The sequence below is a fragment of the Engraulis encrasicolus genome, chromosome 16 (assembly GCF_034702125.1).
Source record: "Engraulis encrasicolus isolate BLACKSEA-1 chromosome 16, IST_EnEncr_1.0, whole genome shotgun sequence".
NCBI classification, from domain to species: domain Eukaryota; kingdom Metazoa; phylum Chordata; class Actinopteri; order Clupeiformes; family Engraulidae; genus Engraulis; species Engraulis encrasicolus.
In genome coordinates, this window is record NC_085872.1 from 34,335,968 (window position 1) to 34,356,670 (window position 20,703).

General features: G+C 40.2%; 2 protein-coding genes across 2 annotated transcripts in view; one reads left to right on the plus strand and one right to left on the minus strand.

Annotated features, from left to right (window-relative positions):
- The window catches only part of sema6ba (sema domain, transmembrane domain (TM), and cytoplasmic domain, (semaphorin) 6Ba), a 95,752-nt gene extending 85,778 nt beyond the window's left edge, over positions 1–9,974 (minus strand). Inside the window, exons 1-2 of the mRNA XM_063220428.1 lie at positions 9,465–9,974; positions 482–563 (exon numbers count right to left, since the gene is read on the minus strand). The gene's annotated coding sequence lies outside the window, so the exon portion shown is untranslated. The remainder of the gene's footprint in view (positions 1–481; positions 564–9,464) is intronic.
- A 195-nt stretch (positions 9,975–10,169) lies between these two features.
- Positions 10,170–19,604, plus strand: abhd17aa (abhydrolase domain containing 17A, depalmitoylase a). Its single transcript, XM_063219458.1, has 5 exons — positions 10,170–10,489; positions 11,167–11,554; positions 12,115–12,309; positions 15,564–15,743; positions 18,147–19,604. Exons 2-5 carry the CDS (start codon positions 11,193–11,195, stop codon positions 18,367–18,369), a joined length of 960 nt encoding a protein of 319 aa, XP_063075528.1. The 5' UTR covers positions 10,170–10,489; positions 11,167–11,192; the 3' UTR covers positions 18,370–19,604.
- Positions 19,605–20,703: the final 1,099 nt, after the last annotated feature.

The following is a 20,703-nucleotide window of genomic DNA, read 5'->3' on the forward strand; positions in this document are numbered from 1 at the left end:
ACAGAACCTACCTCAAAGGTACCTTTATTTGTAGGCTATCATCAGCAGCCTTCAATGTTGACATTGTAAATGCGGTACCGATACAGTGTTCTACTGAATTAGCCATAACACATATAAACAAGGTTTAATTGCTTTTTAAGAAAGATCTATGACCTGGTCAAATATGCCGGACCATGAAATCGGCCAGAGGGACAATATATTTCCTTTCAGACAGAATCTGTCACCACACACAGCATTTAACAATAGCCGAGGATACTGTAGGCTTTCGTTGTTACCAGCGAAATGCACAATGGTGTATAAACCATATACCACACACATATCAGTGTCGCGCGGTTGTAAGTTAAAACGTTTACAAATGTTTGTACCCGCAGGCTATCGGTGTGCCACACAACACAAATGCCCGTGAAACATGAGCACCGTTAGGCGCGACGAGAGCATTGCGCAGGGAGCCTCTATCTTAACAGTCTGCACGCGGGCTCACCTGGATTGTTTAATGCCCTCGGTTTATGTTCCGCGATCCGATTGAAATGCTGTCCTCCGTTTCTGAGCGCTGGGTGTAGAATCTTAGAAAGAAAGAGACGATATACTCCGGTTAACCTTTTGTGCATTAATCCCTTTCTCTGCTGCACCTGTCTCTCCCCAGGACAGATCCCGTGCGTTGCCGCGGCATCCTTGACACAAACTGACTATCGTTTTGTCTGATTTGAAGAGAGGTGCTGAATGTTCTCCTCTGGCGACGCAGACACAATGTCCTTTAAAGACATTCAACCACTGCACACTGAATCCACAGACTGACTGCAGCTTCAGGACCCGTGCAGATGCATGCAAAGTGAATACCAAGGATGAACGCTAGGTGTGGTTGAACGGCTTGAAAAGCTTCGCTGCTGCACTGAACCAAATCGAATGGTCACAAGATCTGCAAAATCGGTTCCATCCAGTGCTGATTTTATACGGCGTTCTTCTGAGAATCCTAGGGGATGGAAGCGCACGCCTTTAGTCTTATCTCTGTAGGTAGCAATGGGGACCTGTCTTCCCTAATTACGCCTCATTGTGTTTCTCATTTACAACTAACATTGCTAGTCAGTATTGCCTTTTATGAGATGCTGTGTGACAATCTGTATGACGTATGCCAACAGTGAATGTTTTATTAGATTATGTGAGAGTGAGAAAAAAAAACAAGTCTAGGACACAAATGTATCACCCATGTGCACATGGCGCACACGCTCAAAATTTGTCTATGAATGCAGCCCAACTTGTAATTTCTACAGAAGTGAGTTTTGTAACTCAAAAAATAACTCATAAATAAAGACCTGAGATATGTTCACTCTTTAAATAGCCTATCCTACATAGGACTACAATTGTTAATCCAAATTATGTTGTCTTTGGAATGTGAATAATTCCTCACTGTGAACATGTCCCTATGTATGTGTTATATGTGGTAAATTAATTAGAGAAGAATAGGTCTATTTTGAATAAAGGACAGTATAAACAGAGTACAAGTTTGAGTCACTATAGTGTTTCAGAACGTTTTGTAACCAATTTCCTTTGAAAGGTTGGGGAAGCACTCAGTGTAATAGAATGTGATCTATGTGACACTGCTGCCACCATGAGGTTGAAAAATGCAGTAGTTAGTGAAAGATTTACAGCTGTGCGACATTTTACAGGCTTTGCGGCATGGAATTTCTGCATTTTATGCAACTTTGTTTTTCAAATATTTGGATGATCATAGGGTAGCCCACCTGTAGTTGCAAACCAAGTTACCCATTGTGTTTAGACCTGTGTTGAGTGGTAAACCTTAAATTTAGAAATAGATGACAAAACTTGGATTGTGTCATTGTACTAACCCCAACTCCGATGAAGTTGGGACGTTTGGTAAACAGTGAATAAAATCAAAATGCTCTCATTTTCAAAACATTCAATCTATTCATTAGATGGAGAATAGTGAAAAGACAACATATTAAGTGTTAAAACCGAGAAAAAATATTGTTTTGGGGGACATATGTACTCATTTCTAATTTGATAAATCCAACACGTCTCAAAAGAGTTGGGACGGGGATCAGTGAAATTTAGTAAACATCCAAATAAGATAAAACAACAAAGAAGAACATTTCAAAATGAATTGTACTGACGGACAATATAGGTGTCCAGGTATAAGATCATCACAGAGAGGCTGCGTCACTCAGAATTAAAGATGCAAAGGGAATAATTACCATAGTTATTACATACATTTTTGAATTCCCTTTGATTTACCACGATTGAGTGTATATAAGACATATTTTTGTTAATAAAATCATTGTATAGGTTCATGACATCATGAAATATATATTGGCTGTAGTCTCACTCTAATTCCTGGAGTGCTAGAGCTATTGAAAATTGACCATATTAAGAATGCTTAATGCATGAAAATGACACAGGGGTTTAACATTCTCCTAAGCACCTGAGCTCACTTGAAATAGACCCAGAAGACATGAGAAACTGTCCTTTGCTTACAGAAGTCAGCAGAAGTTGTAGAAGTCCATTCTTTTTGACAATAATAGAGCATTGCACATCCTGTGCTACAGTGAAAATGGACCATCCAACTTGTGTTAGTGCTAGCTTCAAAAGTCAGCCTCCATGATGGCATGCGGATGCAGTAGTGCATTGGTTAAGATGTTCTCACTCATCTGTAGAGTCAAATACAGTGCTGAATGGTATAAATGGGTTTTAAACAGCATGAAAAGCCACTCATGCATTATATTTTGAAGGGAGATCTTCGATTACTGCCACATAGTAAGGTCAAATTGCATTCTCTACTATGTTTTAACAGTTTGGCTCCATCATAAGGACCAGCATGTGATAAAATGGTGGGTTTTTGGTCAAGACCTGTCACACTGTAAGCACTACAGAAAGGAAAACATTGCAAAACATGACAAGGAATACACCCACCATTTAAGCTGGTGAAATCATGTCCAAGATAGGAATTAACACTGTTTTTTATATAAAATCATCTCATCGGTTAATGTATTTAACTGTTAAGTGTTGTCTTTTGTTTTGTTTTTAGTCTTCCTCGACATTTGCTGCCATTTATTGTCCCCGTCCCAACTCTTTTGAGACGTGTTGGATTTATCAAATTAGAAATGAGTACATATGTCCCCCAAAACAATATTTTTTCTCGATTTTAACACTTAATATGTTGTCTTTTCACTATTCTCCATCTAATGAATAGATTGAGTGTTTTGAAAATGATAGCATTTTGATTTTATTCACTGTTTACCAAACGTCCCAACTTCATCGGAGTTGGGGTTAGTAGGATTAATTTGTTCAATGCAGCTAAATTGATTTAAAAAACCTTAAGACCGGCTTCAACAAAAAAGGTTAAAGTGTTAGGTGAATATAATCAGGCCCCATTTGCAAACAAAGGCACCACAGCCTACCTGTCATAAATAGGCCTATGTTCAACTTAGAACACGGCCCCCGTCGTGCAAATGGATCTCTGTGTGTGAATGGTCACCTCTGTGTTTGTTTCATTGTCATGTTGACTAAAACAAGACTAATCAAATAGCACTGAGCGGAATCGGAAGAGACATTTAATTCCTGTAGTGGATTAACAAAATCAAGACGGAAAATGAACAGAATACTAACCCTGTCAGTGGGAGGGAAATGGTAACTGGTTGGCTTTGGCTTGACTCCTTTTTCAGGACCAAAAGTGTTTTGGGGGATTGGCATCTTGCGAGATATTGGACTAATTTGGGGTCAGATATAGGCTGCGCTCAGTGTCATAATAAAGCCTTTCTGATCATCACTATACTTCTTTTTTTTTTTTTTTCAAATTTCAAATTTCTTTATTAGAGGATGGCCTGTTGAGATGGGCATCTCGTTTGATTTGATTTTCTCGCTTGATTTTATTTTCTCCTGTAACCCCTTAGCACAGAGCCTATGTTATAAACTTACACTCCCCAAAATTGCAATGGCTGTCTTAATCTGTTACTTAAGGCTCTTGATACAGTCAGCATTGTTGTTATGATTTGAGTAATTTCAGCAAACTGACTAGGCCGGCTGCGACCCCATCTGCAGTGTGAAGCTACTTGAAAAATGTCCATGCTCATATTTCTATAAATATATCGATAATGAACACAATTCACACCCATCTCTGCAGTAGCACTTGAAGTAGGCTATTGTCAGTGCCTCAAAACCTACAACCTGTCAGTTGGATCCACTACCATCTAGTCTGTTAAAAAAGTGTTCCCATCTTATCTAGCTCCTTTCTCTCCATTATCAATATATATCTCTCAACGGGCACTGTTCCAGCCACCTTCAAGTCAACAGTTATCAAGCAGCCATTACTTAAAAAGCCACATTTAGACCCACAAAGGCTGCAAAATTATAGACCAGTGTCCAATCTTCCTTTTATGTCCAAGGTTCTTGAACGGATAGTTGAAGATCAACTCACCTCACATCTGACCCAAAACAACCTTTTTGATGAATTTCAGTCTGGCTTTCGATCTGGGCATTCCACAGAATCTGCCCTGATCAGAGTCACAAATGACCTGTTACTTGCAAATGACTCTGGCCAAGCATTCTTCTCCTTCTTCATTTAAGTGCAGCGTTTGACACTATTGATCTCACTGTACTCTTAAGCCGCCTGACACATATTGGCCTCCAAGGTGCTGCCCTCTCCTGGTTTCAGTCGTACTTGTCAAATGGGACCCAGTGTGTGGTCATTAACAATGATAATTCTGTCTTAAATTTGGTTAGGTGTGGTGTACCCCAAGGGTCAGTTCTTGGCCCTATGCTGTTCTCTATCTATATGATACGCTTGGGTGAAATTATCAGAAAATGTGGTATCAGCTTTGATTGTTATACAGATGATACTCCATTGTATGTCCCTGTTCTGCAAAACTCAGATGCACTTCCTCAAGTTACAAGCATGTGTGTCAGAAATCAAGAAATAGATGTGTTTGAATTTCCTCATGCTTAATGCTGACAAAACAGAGCTCCTCACTGTAAGACCACTTAAATGTAACTATCTTCCTGAGCATCTGTCTCTAACCTTTGAGAACTGCACCATCATTGAGAACAAAGTTGTTAAAAACATTGGCGTCCTCTTTGATGCAAACCTAACTTTTCAGCCCTATCAAGACAGTAACAATATAGTCCTAAGCCTTTTATCATCTATCCAACATTGAAAAATTTAGACCTACAGTATGTTGTGATGCTGAAACACTAATTCATGCATTTGTTACATCTAGATTGGACTACTGCAATTCAACATTTTCTGGCCTTCCATCTAGCACTACAAGTAGGCTTCAGCTAGTGCAAAATGCTGCAGCAAGGGTATTAACAAGGACCAAGAAATTTGAACATATTTCACCATTCCTAGCCTCTCTCCATTGGTTGCCTGTTCACTTAAGAGCAGACTTTAAAATCTTGCTGCTCACGTACAAAGCCCTACACAGCCTAGCGCACTTATTTGTCCGAGCTGCTCACACCCTACATTCCAGCTCGGTCCCCGCGGTCCATGCATGCTGGACTCCTGTCTATCCCTGTGGTGCGGAAGAAGTCAGCTGGCCACAGGGCTTTTGCCTTCCGCGTACCCACATTATGCAACAATCTTCATCTTAATGTTAGGCAGACAGGCTCTATTGGGATCTTTAAATCCAGATTAAAAACATTTTTGTTTTCACCCCATTTTGATAGGCTCTGCAATGCATTGGTCTTTTGTTAATAATTTTGTCTTAGGCTCCTATTTCTATTCTTTTTTTGTTCTTTGTTTCTTTTTCACCCATACTTTTTTTTGTATTAAACTTGTTTAAATTACCATAGCCTACTTGTTGATTATTTCCCCATCATTTTTATTTTCCTCATCATTGTCTTTTATTATCTTTTACAGTTAATTCATTATTTTATTTTATTTTTTATTTTTTACAGTGTTTTGAGACCATATTGTATGGTGATACTGCACTTTAAGAAATAAATATTATGATTATTATTATTATTATGATTATTATTATGATTATGATTATTATTATTATTATGTATGGATGCATATATAATTGAAGAGTTCAGATGCAAAACCCCCTAACTCCATTTCTGAAGACCTGCACTTCTATATTTTTAGAGAACCCTGCTGTTGGTTTGGTTTACATTTATGTACTTGATTATACATATAAATAGTTATATTACACAAATAAGATTAAAAAATATCCAATTTTGATAGTTTTGTATTAAATAAAAATGAATTAAGATTATTTTTTGAAAAGGCACATAGGGGGTTTTGCATCTGAACTCTTCAAATATATAATTTTCACATAACATTTCTCATAGCACTTTCCTCTCTTGCATTTCATTCATAGAGCGTGTGTTCTCTTGGTCTAGCAGTTGAAATTCCAATTGAAATTTCAATGATTTTTGAGAGCTTCTATTAACATTTCCTAATCAATTGGAAGTATTTACAAGAAGGATATATTCTGAAAGGGTATACTAATTCCAATTGGATGCACACCAATAAAAGCTGTGTATAAAAGCATCAAGGGGTGGCTAAACATAAAGAATACACCTTTTGTGAGAAATAAAGAGACTATGTATTTGATACTGTCAGATGGAAGGGTGCCATAAAGATATCCTAGCTGGTTTCAACAAACAGATACATGCAAACTACTGAAAATAAAGAGGCCTTATCTGTGTGTAACATGTGGTAAGGAGTTAATTGCCTCATTAGTCACAACGTCATATGCAGACTTGGAGTCCAGGGACATCAGATGTGGATAAGTGACCATTGCACGTTGCCGTTCACAGGCAGTATGTAGGGCAAAGTAGAATCAGTATCAATCAGAAAAAAACTACCGGTAAGTTGCCATGTCCACTTATGTTGTTAGAGTGATATGAGTAGGCCTACTATATGATAGTGATTTTATGCATTTTATGTACCGGTATTTGTGTATCTTTCACACATGAACAAGTGTAACGGAGGCCAACTAGCAGAGTGTGGCATGGAATGTTAGTAAACCTCCCTCCTGATGTCTCATACAGTATCGGTAGCGTTGGGCTATCGGACTGGTCCTTTAACTCAGCGATATCGTGCTGTGACTCCCATACCTGAACCGATGTGTTGACTAGGAGGTGGCGAGTTCGTGGCCCCGAGGGGGATGGACTGCACGGGAACACTTCGGTTACACAAACACAATGGTGTGTTTTGACAAAATTGATACTGCCTTTTGGCTTTGTAGGGAATAGTTGACCTGATTTTGCATGATTTGTAGTACAATACACTTTAATAATTAAAGTGACTTTAGCTCATTGGTGGAAATCCAAAGAAATGGCAAGTATGTGGGAAGAGAAGAAGAAATGTAGGAGAAATGGGTCCTTGAGCAGCACCAGACCAGTGGATCCTTGGGGGCCTAACCTATCAGTGCACCACATGTAGGTATGCATAGCCAGAGGTGGGCTTTTAATCAAGAGTCCTTTTATATGATTCACTGGCCAGGTAATAAAACAATGAAGTTTGCCCACTCTTTCACCTCTAATTCAGATAGCTTCAGAAATACCAAAAACTAGAGGGAATTGGCAGTAAATATGGCTTCCTTTAGACCTATCTTGGCCCAACACAGCATAACTGGCCAGTATTACCCTTAAACTGAAGAGAGCATTACTCCCCTCACCAACCTGGCGGGTCGGGAGTCGAACTTGCAACCTTTGGGCTACAAGCCTGATGGCCTAACCGCTTACCCATGACTACCCTGTATGTACAATGTATGTACTATGTACTGTATGTATGTATGTATGTATGTATGTATGTATGTATGTATGTATGTATGTATGTATGTATGTATGTATGTATGTTCACTGCATATGAACACCAAAACAATGCAATGCAACTCCAAGTCAATCATACTTCTATGATACCAGCCTGTGACGTTAGGGAGCAACTCACTGTGAATCCATTTGGCCTACTAGGGCTGCACAATTAATCGAAAAATAATCAAAATCGTGATAAAATGGTGAAATCGAACTCATGATCTTAATCGTGATTTAATCGTGGCAATAGTGACCTACTTTTGAGAGCGTCCTTGAAGCCAGAACATTCTGACAGGCTGGTGTTTCTGGCCAGAAATCTGTCCACTTAAGTTTCATGCTATTGCCTTTACATAATTATTACAATTCATTTTATTTTGCTCATCCCGTATGCAATTCATTTTTGGTTATATTTCATCTTGTTATAATTTTCAAAAAAATCTGCAAAAATCAATAATCGTGATTAGTAATCGTGATTATGATTTTGACCAAAATAATCGTGACTTTTTTCCGTAATCGTGCAGCCCTATGGCCTACTGTTGTATATTTGTAAATTAAATTGTTGTACAGGCACATACTGTAGAAGTTTGAGGTTGTAACCAAGACACTGCCTCAAAATAGAGTTATTCTGCATCATTTTTATATGTAAAGCAATAAAGAAATTATTGCATCGTCTATCGGTGTGCGATTTCCACTACTGCTGTGGATTATCACTTGGGAATTAACCCACGCATTAGGGCTGGAGTTACTGGCGCAACACCCGTTCTGACTTGTATAAGTGGGAAGCGTTATTCACAAGTTCAAAGCTAAAGGTTGAAACACGACCTAGAAAGAGGATGGTGATGGATCTATCCAGTACCCTAAGCAAAAAGTGGAGAAGAAGCCCCACGTGGCTGCTGAGAAACTGTGAAAAGCTTTTTGCTTTTTGCAAGACATGTACTGCAATATGACCGCCTCCATGCCATAATTCCCAGGTGCACCCCCCTGCATCCTCCAAAGGACAAGAAGTGGTCAACTCTAGCATGTCAAAAAGGATATGGATAAACCCAAAAAGTTTTGAGGTAGATCTACAGATCCGAAACTAAACTGTAACTCTTTGGTTCTATGGATCAACAGTATTTGAAGGAAGAAGGCGTATTCGAAAAAGAACACCTTGCTGTTAGCATGGTGGAGCTTAGCTGTGCTTAAAGGTTGTTTTGCTTCTTCAGGTGGGCGTACAGGACATTTTCGCCATCTGCAATGTACTATTAACTTGACTAACTACCAGGAGATTGTATGTACATGTTTCACATTGTAAGGATGTTATAACTGCAAGGATGTAGTAAGAACAAAAGGTGTGTGTGTGACTAATAAGTTGAATAATTTTGTTAATGTTGTAAACACAAAAAGGACATTTCGTGGTAACACCGGCAGTATTGTAGGCCTAATTCATGCCACATTTGTCTAGTTTAAAATTTCTTCTTCGACCCTATTACAAACCAGATTTTAAAAACCCAAATATTTAACACGTGTGTGTGTGTGTGTGTGTGTGTGTGTGTGTGTGTGTGTGTGTGTGTGTGTGTGTGTGTGTGTGTGTGTGTGTGTTTCTTTCTTTCTTTGCTTGCTGTTATAATGATTCTAACCAGGCTACTTAAGTAGTAGGCCAAGCCTATCATGCTACAGTTTTGGTCGTATCACACTATAGGCTAACTTACTCTGTCTGATGTTAAACACTATTCTTCTTCTTGTTGTCTTCTTCTTCTTCTTCTTCTTCTTATCTTCTTCTTATTGTTATTATTATTGTATTATTATTATTATCATTATTATTACCTCATTTTAATAGGCAATCCAATATTAGCCTATTAATTAGGCCTATTTGTCGATAATTGTTTTAAACAACTGTTGTAGCTTATGAAAAACTACAAAAACAACAATAGGCTAGGCATAACAAAAAACGCAGTTGCGCGCCTGCACGTGGTAGGCCTACATCTGCGTGGACTTTTCAAAACACCGATAGGCTAGCCTACATTGGCCTCGTTTAGGCCTACACATTTAATTGGTAAATTAAACTTAATTCCGCTTAGAAAAAAATAATGTAAACACTTCACAATTCGGAATTAAATAAAAGTGCAAAGTAAACGCAGTGGGTCAAAAACATAATCGCTGCCCATTCTGTTTGTTGTATCCCTACCATAACGCTAAGCAGAGATTGTTTCTGCCCTGGAATTTTTAGGGTACAATGTAACAAAATAAAAGGATGTTGTATTCTGTTACCATGGGTACGACTCTCTTGTACCACATGATGCTGCAGGCAAGTGACGCAGCGTAGTCATCACTTAGCCAGTAGCCACATCATTGATTTTCCAGACGTAATCATCAATGAGAGGCATACAACTACATTTTAACCAAGTAAATAGACTGCGCTCGTGTACAATTGAAAGTGTTTATCCAACCACTTTGTATTTAACTTTGAAAACACCGTTTATTTTCCATAGAGATTTTCCCTTGCGAACCAGGAAGTGTCGAAATGCTAACAGTAAAAACTACAAGCGTCCGGTTTGCTTGCTAAGCTATAAAAAGCAAAACTAGCTATCTCGTTAGCTTACAAACGCCCATACCAAAGAGTCGAACCCCCGGTGAAGAACGGTCATAAATAAGCATGAATCCAAGTCTCAGAACTGTTGTCCCGAGTATGTTTCAGCATTTTGATGTCTAGAAGAACATCACATAGACTATTGTGGTGAGTAAGCAATTCATAAGAATGGTAGCTAACATTAGGTGTCTTGAAGGTTAGCTATTATCACATTACAGTCACCGCTTTTTGGCTGGATAGCTTAGCAAACGTATGCTAACCAACCAAGCTAAGAGTTGTGTTTTTGTTGACGAAAGAGTGACAGCAAATGTGCTTATCAAACTTTTGAAACATCCTAGTGTCAAATCTCGAGCTACATCAATAATTCCCGATAATCCGTCGTGTCACGATATTGCTGATCACTGCTTAATGTTGTATCGTTGACCGACTTCGAAACGTCAGGATGTCAACACTTCTTCACTTACACCAAAATAAGCCTTAAAAACATTTGCCTCCGTTGTGACAACTCGTGCCCATTCACATGACCTGTGTCAATTGACTTGACTGTCAAATGTTGCAACGTAGGCTATATGTACCACAGCATTTGTAAATGTCGTCTCCTTTAGCCATTACTTACAAGGCACGACATGTAGGCTGTGTTGTTTGCAACTGATAGAAATTAAACATCGAAATAGCGGCCATGCTCACTCAGCAGTGTTTGGTTGTTCAATGGCTCTGACAAGTGATGCTGCAGACTAAATCATACATGTATCTAGCATGTAAGTGAGATCGGCCGAGTGTAGTGTATTAACCATGACCTCTAACCCATTTTTTTCTCTCATTAGTTAAAGGTTTCGTTTGGTCAGAGAAGATGAACGGTTTGTCTGTTGGAGAACTCTGCAGCCTCTTCTGCTGTCCACCATGTCCCAGTCGTATCGCAGCCAAGTTGGCATTTTTGCCCCCTGAACCCACTTACGAGCTTTTGCCAGATGCAGATTCGGGGCAGCCTGTGCCGTCTAGTCTGGGGGCATCTGGACTTCGCTCACGACTAGGTGTCGGGGGAGGAGGTGGAGATCGAAGTGGGGCTGAAAGTAGGTGGAAGCTGCAGCTGAGCGAACGCGCCGAGTTCCAATACTCCCAGCGTGAACTGGATGGCACTGAAGTGTTTTTGACACGATCCAGCAGAGGGAACAAAGTTGGCTGCATGTACATCCGCTGCGCTCCCTCGGCCAGGTGAGACATGACACGCGGCACCAAAAATCCGGTGTCGTCCTCAAAAGCGACTCCCTGCCAGAAAACTACTGACTTCATAGACTGCCCCCCTGTAACTCTGGACTACAGAGGGTCAGCTGCATCAAATTCACTGTACATATACCTGGCACCCTCCACTGTCACCCCAGAAATTTTCGTGAGTATTGCCCTTTTCAATCCTGATTCATAGGGGGCAGTCATATTCTTGCAACCGCTTTGTAACAAGGCGTTGCCAGAATGTGACTGTCCCCTGTAAGTCAGGATTGCAACGTGCAATACTTGCCAAAATGTATGGGGTGATAGTCGAGGGTGCCAGGTGTATGTACAGTGACTTTGGTATAGCTATCTCTGTAGTCCAGAGTTACAGGGGGGGCAGTCTATGAAGTAAGTCGTTTTCTGTCGCTTGTGAGCATGACACCGGTCTAATGGAGAAATAACTTGAAATGAAAAATGAAAAATAATAGCGTTCTTGTCTTGTAGAATATACACTAGTTGTATGCGGTGTATTGTGGTGTTCTTAATGCACACTCTCTGGTCGACAGATATACAGTCCTGTTCTCTCATGGAAATGCTGTGGATTTGGGTCAGATGAGCAGCTTTTACATCGGGCTGGGCACTCGCATCAACTGCAATATTTTCTCTTATGACTACTCTGGCTATGGCGTCAGCACAGGAAAGCCATCAGAGAAGAATTTGTATGCAGACATTGATGCAGCCTGGCATGCACTACGGACCAGGTACATTTGTATAACATTTTTTCTTATATGACCATTATCATCACAATACACACATGCCATGGAGTAATCACAACAGGACATAAGGAATTGGGTCACTGGCATCTTTTAGATTTGACCACGAGCACCTAAGGATGGAGGCCACTATGTCGATTTTCACTGCTGTGGCTGCATGATGGCCAGGAAGAACATCAAGTCAGGTGTTGCTTTTCAGATGTGACCTTCAAGTTAATTACTGGTAATAATCAAGCAAACCTGTTAATACACTGGTGGTTTTGGGACAGTTGGGTTGTTTTGGACAAAAAATAGAATGTCTTGGAAAAGTGTAATTATTTCCAAGCCTAGTAAACAACTAGCCCCACCCGCCAGCAGGCAAAATTATTTTTGCCTGTGTGTGGGTCTAGCCTCGGACAATGCTCCAATGCCCTGAATCTGGCAGACCAATCACAACGCAGGATAATTCTTTTTATTTGTTTTGAGTCTTTGGATGCAAAGCGGACAGGGTTCTGAGGGAGTGACGACAAAGCATTGACCAATAGGCACAGGCACATTTATTCTCAACTTTAATTTGGCTTGTCAGGGTATTTATTTCCATAATTCCTTCAAATAAGTTAAACTTTAATAGATTATAGTTGCTTTTCCCACATTGTGAGCTGTTTCATGTATTTTTTTGTTTATTCATGAATCAAAAAAATAAATACTGTATATAAGTCAATAACCATTCACTTAACCAAACCTGGTTCAATGCTTAAAACTTGACTGTGGTTGATTTCCTGTTGTATTTCATGGGAGTTATGAAACTTAATCTTCTCTTCTCTTCTCTAATCTTCACTTCTCTTAATTTTTGAGTCTATTGTCCCTCAAATTTCTCTTGATAATGCCCTATTGATTCTCAATTAGGTTTTAGATCTGGAGTGCGTCTCTCAAGTGTCGTTGCTAACTAAGTTAGCAACTTACTTGGTTGCAATGCAATTTCCCATTGACAACCTACTAAGTTGCCAACTGGCTAGCAACGATGGTTTCGAGAAACAGGGCCCTGATGAGTTAGATTGTCCATAACACCAAATACTGGTATGTCATTTATGGGGTATAATCAAGAGGGAAATGAGGGTCACCCTACCCCAACACAAAATAGAGCTGACGGCAAGCATCACGGATATCTGGACTTTCATAACTCCTATGTAATGCCACTGTAAAGTCATTGGCCTTAATGTTATGACGCTTCATGGCTGTGATTAAGGCACCAAGTATTTAGCGTTGATATGTAGTTTAGAAAGTACCATATTTTGATTTGTTTTGATGTTATTCGAATTTCTTTCTTTTCTTTCTGAAGAAAGTGGTGATTTCATCACAGTAATAATAATTTTTTGAAATCCTGTTTTGATGGTTTGTTTTGAGCTGGTAAGGTAGCTATACTTGGCATAGTTTTACCCATTGTGACCCAAAAACACCTGCTAAAAAGGGCATTTTTTTGCCTATGTGACATTAAGTATACAGGCTCCTAAAACCTGAGCATTGATGATTTTCAGGAAATTGGAACATAACTGTCAGTGCTTACCAAAGAAAGTTGACACAGATGAACAATCTCTCGGGGGTAAATGTATTGGCCACGGTGTAGTACGGAGGCGTGGCCTGAGGACACGAGTGGATGGAAAATTAACTCCCTTGCGCATGGTCAGTGGGTGCGACAAACATTTCCGTACTCCGCAAAATCCGAAAGAGGATATCCGGTTGTCAGTGTTCAGTGTGTGGCCAAATTAACTGCAGCTGTTGGTCAGCAGTAATTGCTGGGGGTAATTAAGGACAGCTGACAAACATTCACGCTGTCCTATACTCATGAACGGCGTGACGTTTTCCATGTGCGTTACGCCCATTTGTGGGGGAAAACAACACATGCAAGTCAATTGGTGATGTTGGGGTTTAATAAACGAAATATACGGACCTGTAGACTAGCGTTGTTCACGCGCAACATGCCGAAAACGTGTTGTGTTGCCGGAAGTTCAAATAATATGGCCAAACAGCCGTGGCTGAAGCATGGACTGTCTTCATTTAGACAAGCCAATGTAGCATGTAAGTTGATGAGACATTTGGTTTGTTTTCACCCATAAAGGGGCGTAACGCACATTTAGGAGCAAAGTACCCGGATGGCCGTTCATGAGTATGACCTGTTCCACACTCCGACCCTCGCGGAAGTGGCATTGCACTTAACCATGCTTCCAATACTGACCGTAGAAGAAGAATTGTACTCCCCTCACCATCATTCCGTACTACCCTGTTATGACGTCAGTACACCCTCTTGTCTCAAGCCTCTTTGGTGCTTACTTACACCTTCATCTCTTAGTCTCTGTAGCACATAGAAAGATGAAATAAATGTGTAAAAAGATGACTTAGGCTTTCTTTAGTATGGCGTCTAAGCCCAAGGGCAAAGGTTTACTCTTGTCCATTTGTCTCAGAAGCCGACAAATTCAGTAAGTCTTCCTGCTCATCTCCAAACATCGCTTGAATCCACTGACCTCTATGTCTGGGATCGTCAGATGTATCTATCTCAACGTCATCCTTATTTCCAATCAAATCTGAATCAATGTCTTTAATATCGCTTCCGTCACTTATGATCACTAATGTCGTTTTTTTCTGTCATACTCTAACTGTGAGAGAACTGCACAGTCAAATGAAAAAAAATATTTGTGTACTGTAGGCTATGTATTCAGAACAACTACGAAACATTTTGTTAGTCACACACACCCTTTTGCGTCCCCAATGTGTATTTCAGGCATCAGACAACACATTTCCCATGTACTTTTAAAATGCCGCCATTGTTGAAAACCTCATGAGCGTCACTCCTGCCGTTAATGGTAAATACACATAGATGCGGCAGCTGGCATGAAAGGCAAAACCACAGTGATGCGTCTCCCGGTCAAAATGGGTTAAAATATGGGCTATGACGCTATACTCTGGAATAATGGAAATCAATTGTGGAAAGTATCTGTACATGGGTATGGCTGGGGTATAATGTTATGGTTATAGCTGGTAGGAAGCCATATGGATAGACATTGGATCTCAGTACTACTTGCATGGTAGTGGATGTTCTTGAACGCAGATCTTTTCGTTTAAGTCAACTGTTACATTCTCGAGAGATGGTTTGTTATACAGCAAGTTTGTCTGTCGTGGTCACTAAATGAATGTTACGCTTAGAAAAAAAAACATGTGAAACTGAAGAAAAAAAAATCATTAACACCATTTAACACATTTCCCGACAGGTATGGAATTAGTCCTGAGAACATCATTCTGTATGGCCAGAGCATCGGTACCGTTCCTACTGTGGATCTGGCTTCACGATATGAGTGTGCCGCTGTAGTCCTGCACTCCCCACTGACCTCTGGTATGAGGGTCGCCTTCCCAGACACCAAGAAGACCTACTGTTTTGATGCCTTCCCAAAGTAAGTAACATGCTCTTTTTTCAACCCCCCCCCATATCTTGCATTCAGAATGTTTGGTGTATGCATGTTTGTAAAGCTACGTGTATTGGTTGCGGATAGTAGATACAATGCCCTCCATAATTATTGGCACCCCTGGTTGAGATGTGTTAAAAGCCTTAAAATAAATTCAGTGTTTATTGCAGAAGAATACTGTCACACTGAAAATTGTTGGAAAATGTAGCCTTCAACTCAAATGAATTGTAAGAAAATAAAAAAATCCCTGACTGAAAAATAATTATTTTTCATTAAATCACCTGTTCCACAATTATTGGCACCCTTAACAATTCCCAGGAAATAAATATAATTGAAGCATTTCTGTCATTTCTACAGTAGTTTACAAAGTTTACCAGAGTATGTAGGAACATTTAATTAGTAATTCATCACTTCCTGTTTCCCTGGGGTATAAATATGACGTGACACCGAGGACATTTCTCTTATCCACTCTTAAACATGGGAAAGACAAAGGAACACAGCATACAAGTGAGGCAGATGTGCGTCAACCTTCACAGGTCAGGCAGAGGCTACAAGAAGATTGCCACTCAACTGCAGCTGCCCATATCCACTGTGAGATGAATAATTATGAAGTTCAAAACACTGGAACAGTGGTAAACAAGCCTAGACGAGGACCCAAGTTTCTTTTGCCACCACGCACAGTGAGGAGGATGGTAAGAGAAATCAAAAGATCTCCAAAGCTCACTGTTACAGAATTACAACAAATGGTAGCATCCTGGGGTCACAAAGTCTCCAAATCAACCATCAGGCGCTGTCTACACACCAACAAGTTGTTTGGAAGGCATGCACGGAGAAAACCTTTCCTCACTCACAATCATAAACGCAAATGTCTGGAGTTCGCCAAGCGGTATTGGGGCCTCAACTGGGACCGTGTGCTTTGGTCAGATGAGACCAAGATTGAGCTTTTTGGCAACAAACACTCTAAGTGGGTCTGGCGTGCCACGAAAGATGCGCATGCTGAAAAGCACCTCATACCCACTGTGAAGTATGGGGGTGGGTCAGTGATGCTGTGGGGCTGTTTCGCTTCCAAAGGCCCTGGGAACCTTTTTAGAGTGCATGGCATCATGAATGCTTTGAAATACCAGGACATTTTAAATCAAAATCTGTTGCCCTCTGCCCAAAAGCTGAAGATGGGTCGTCACTGGGTCTTTCAGCAAGACAATGACCCTAAACATATGGCCAAATCTACACAGAAATGGTTCACCAGACACAAAATCAAGCTCCTCCCATGGCCATCTCAGTCCCCAGACCTCAACCCCATTGAGAACCTGTGGGGTGAACTGAAGAGGAGAGTACAGAGGAGAGGACCCAGGTCTCTGGATGATTTAGAGAGATTCTGCAAAGAGGAATGGCTAAAGATCCCTCTTTCTGTCTTTTCCCATCTTGTGAAACATTATAGGAGAAGATTAGGTGCTGTTTTGTTGGCAAAAGGGGGTTGTACAAAATATTAACACCAGGGGTGCTAATAATTGTGAAACACATTATTTGATGTCAAATAATTATTTCTTTATGTGGGATTTTTTCCCTACTGAATAAATGCACTTGTATTGAAGGTTGGATTTTTCTCTTTTTTTCCATTAAGGTCCCATATTATTTAGAAAAAAATAATAATAATTGGAAGCTAAAAAACACATCTCAACCAGGGGTGCCAATAATTATGGAGGGCACTGTACGTAGTGTTACATTAGAAAATTGTGCTTCACCACTAGAACACAGTGCCTGCCGGGTTTTCATGTCTGTACAAGGACAAACGGCAGTGGGTGCATTCCAATATGCGACCTTGCTTCCTCCACTTGTGCTTGTGGCCTCACGTTTTGCTGATGCCCCGCCTCCATGGAGAAAACAATTAAGTTTCCCCGCTGTCAGCCTAGCCACAACAATTTTTGGGGAACTATTCTTCATTCACCATACAGTTTGCAAATCAGAAAATGAGTTTACAATTGAGCTTTTGCAAGATATTGAAATATAATGCTGTTATCAGTGATGTCATCACGACGTATCACTTCCTGGTACGAGGCCACAAGCACAACTGGAGCAGAGAGAGTAGAGAGAGAGAGGTTCCATTGGCCCATTGTTTCTGGGTTCTATTATTGCAAGGGGGAGGGGGGGAAATCCCCCTTTAGGCAGACCTAGGAAGACCTAAGGAGTGTTCTATTCAATGCTAGGAGTATTATGACACGCCCCTTTAGGCAGACCGGAACCTGGTCATGTTAGGTGCCCATAGCAACCTATTACATTGGCATATCTCTATATACTTAAAGAATCTCTGACTGGAGGACGCAAGGTCGCATATTGGAACGCACCCAGTGTTTCAGTGACTAATGTTGGCTGTCTTGCCCTTCATACCAACAGCATAGAGAAGGTGTCCAAAATCACCTCTCCAGTCTTGATCATTCATGGCACCGAGGACGAGGTGATCGACTTCTCCCACGGCCTAGCCCTGTTCGAGCGCTGCCCAAAGGCAGTGGAGCCGCTGTGGGTTGAAGGAGCCGGCCACAACGACATTGAGCTGTACAGCCAGTACTTGGAACGTTTGCGCCGCTTCATTGGCCAGGAACTGGCGGCACACGCCTGAGCATGTGCATGTTGCATATGTGTCCGTGGAGGAAGAAGAGTTTCTGAATCGGATGGGCACAACATTGTGATGCTGTTCCTGTGCCGGTCTCTTCCCAGGCAGCTCTTTGGTTGCATCTTTTTTTGTCTTTGTTTTGTTTTTGATTCGTTTTGGATTTGCTTATTTTCTTGTTTTGTTTGTACATACTTCAATGTACTTTCATGTACATATTTTCACGTTTTTTTTTTTTTTTAATGTCCGAGAGTCCCCAAGTTTTTCAGTAACAGTGTTCTGGTCGCTTGCATTTCTCAATATTTGGCCTCTGTTTCCTGGCCTAATGGAAACTTAGAGGGTTTGAACTTTTTGTAGATGACAACCGAAGTTCAATGTACCTTTTAGTCTCATTGTCCGTCTCCACCACTCTTCAAGCAAACCACCACTTTGATGTTCACACGTTCTGTCACTGCTCTCTCTACCTCCCCCCTGCTTCTGCTCGGAGCTTTCCTACTATGGTAGCTGATCTTGCAGCATATTTGTGGCATCTGCAGACAATTTTAGAAGGACCACACACTACACTTGAATTGACATGTGATGTCCCTGGGACTATACGGCCACCTGACTCAAACCCACACTGCTTGTATGTATGTGGCTAAAATGACCCATCTTACAGCAGGGTTTCATGTGAGATGTGGTTCACATCCCCGCATACATATCTGAATGAACACACTGCTTTGGACTACATAACGCGTTTTTGGGAAAGAAAGACCGGAAAGCTGATTTGAGTAACATTGCACGTAGACAGAATGTATGTTGCTAATTTTGAAGTTGGTGTCTCTCTTTTTTTTTGTACTTAAAGTTTTTTTTGTTCATTTTTTTTTTCTTGACTGTGTATCTTCCATGGTTTAACATACTTACAGACTGGTGCACTCAACGTGCTTTAGAGAAATGGAAGTTGAACTTAAATGCCAAATCTATTTTTGTAAAAAGATATTTCATAAACCAAGGGACCTTTCTCAAGCAGAGTTGCTTTGAAATGGACTGAAGCCATTTTGGAGTGTTCTGTAGTAGTGGATGACATTTAATGGACTCTGTCAAAATGGAAGAGACTATAGAAATATTTATTATGGGCTAAACATTTTCAGTCTTCAGCTCCATATCTACAGTGAGTTGGGATGGAGAGAATATTTTAGTGTTCTGTCTTTGTTTTTGTTGCATTGTAATTGAACCGAATAAAGAAACTGTCTACAGTAACGTTATCTGTCTGTCTTTGTAATGTATTCATGCTTAATAGCTAAGAACTTATTCTGCCAAAGGCTTATGGCCTTTGGGTTTTGTCATTTGTAAATGCCTTTCTTAGTATGTAGGCCTACAGTGTACATTCAGGGTATAGGAATACCAGTTTAGTTTATTTTTTGGGAAGCTCGGCATAGTTACGGTATTATTTATTCATATTTCCTTCAAGATGTCCTCAAATCTTCTCAAACCATTTGACCTTTTTCCAAGGTATATCCAAGGTACCATGCTGCCACCTGGAGGCCAACATGGGTATAGTTTTATGCAGGTGTTCTAATGGAGCATTCTATTCTTATTCCAAGTTCACACATTTATGTGGTGGAAAACAGGCAACAGTAGCAACTTCATTCAGAATTTGTACTCAAGCCTCCCTATGTCTTTTACTGTTATCACCACGTGAAGCGCAATACTTAAAATTGTCAAGTTGTGGGATGCAAACAAAACCAATCTACAATCACCAGGAAATTAACATATCTAAGTGGCTAACAATTACATGACCATTTTTGACATGGTCTGATGTGTCAAGTGCAATAAAACTTAAAATGTGATGACAAAAGCAGTTATGGAAGACAAATATGGCCTGACGAAGAAATTGCTTTTACCCGATATTTCAACTATACAACAGTCAAGCATAAAGCACAAAGTGTTTACTATGTCACTTTTGTCTATCATACACAAATCTAACACATTTTAAATCGCTATAATGACAAATTAAATTAGAATTAGTCATGCAACATTTAACATTTCAACAATAGTAAATGTATAACTACATCATATTGAAAGAAAAAATCTACATTCATTTAAATACTAAGAGCTCTTCATATTTTTAGACTTGTTTTTGTCTTTGAAATCTGAGAACTGAATTGAAAGGCCAATTCATTAAAATCAAGAATGAATCACTGGACTCACTGGCATTGATACGCACACTGCAGATGGAGCCATTTGATATGAGCCACAGTTTGTATGTTCACTATTTGAGCATTACAATTTGGTTGTGCACCTGTGTTTTAAGGTGTAGCGCTTTCTGGATGGCAAATGTGTCGTGTGAGCAGTGTCACATGA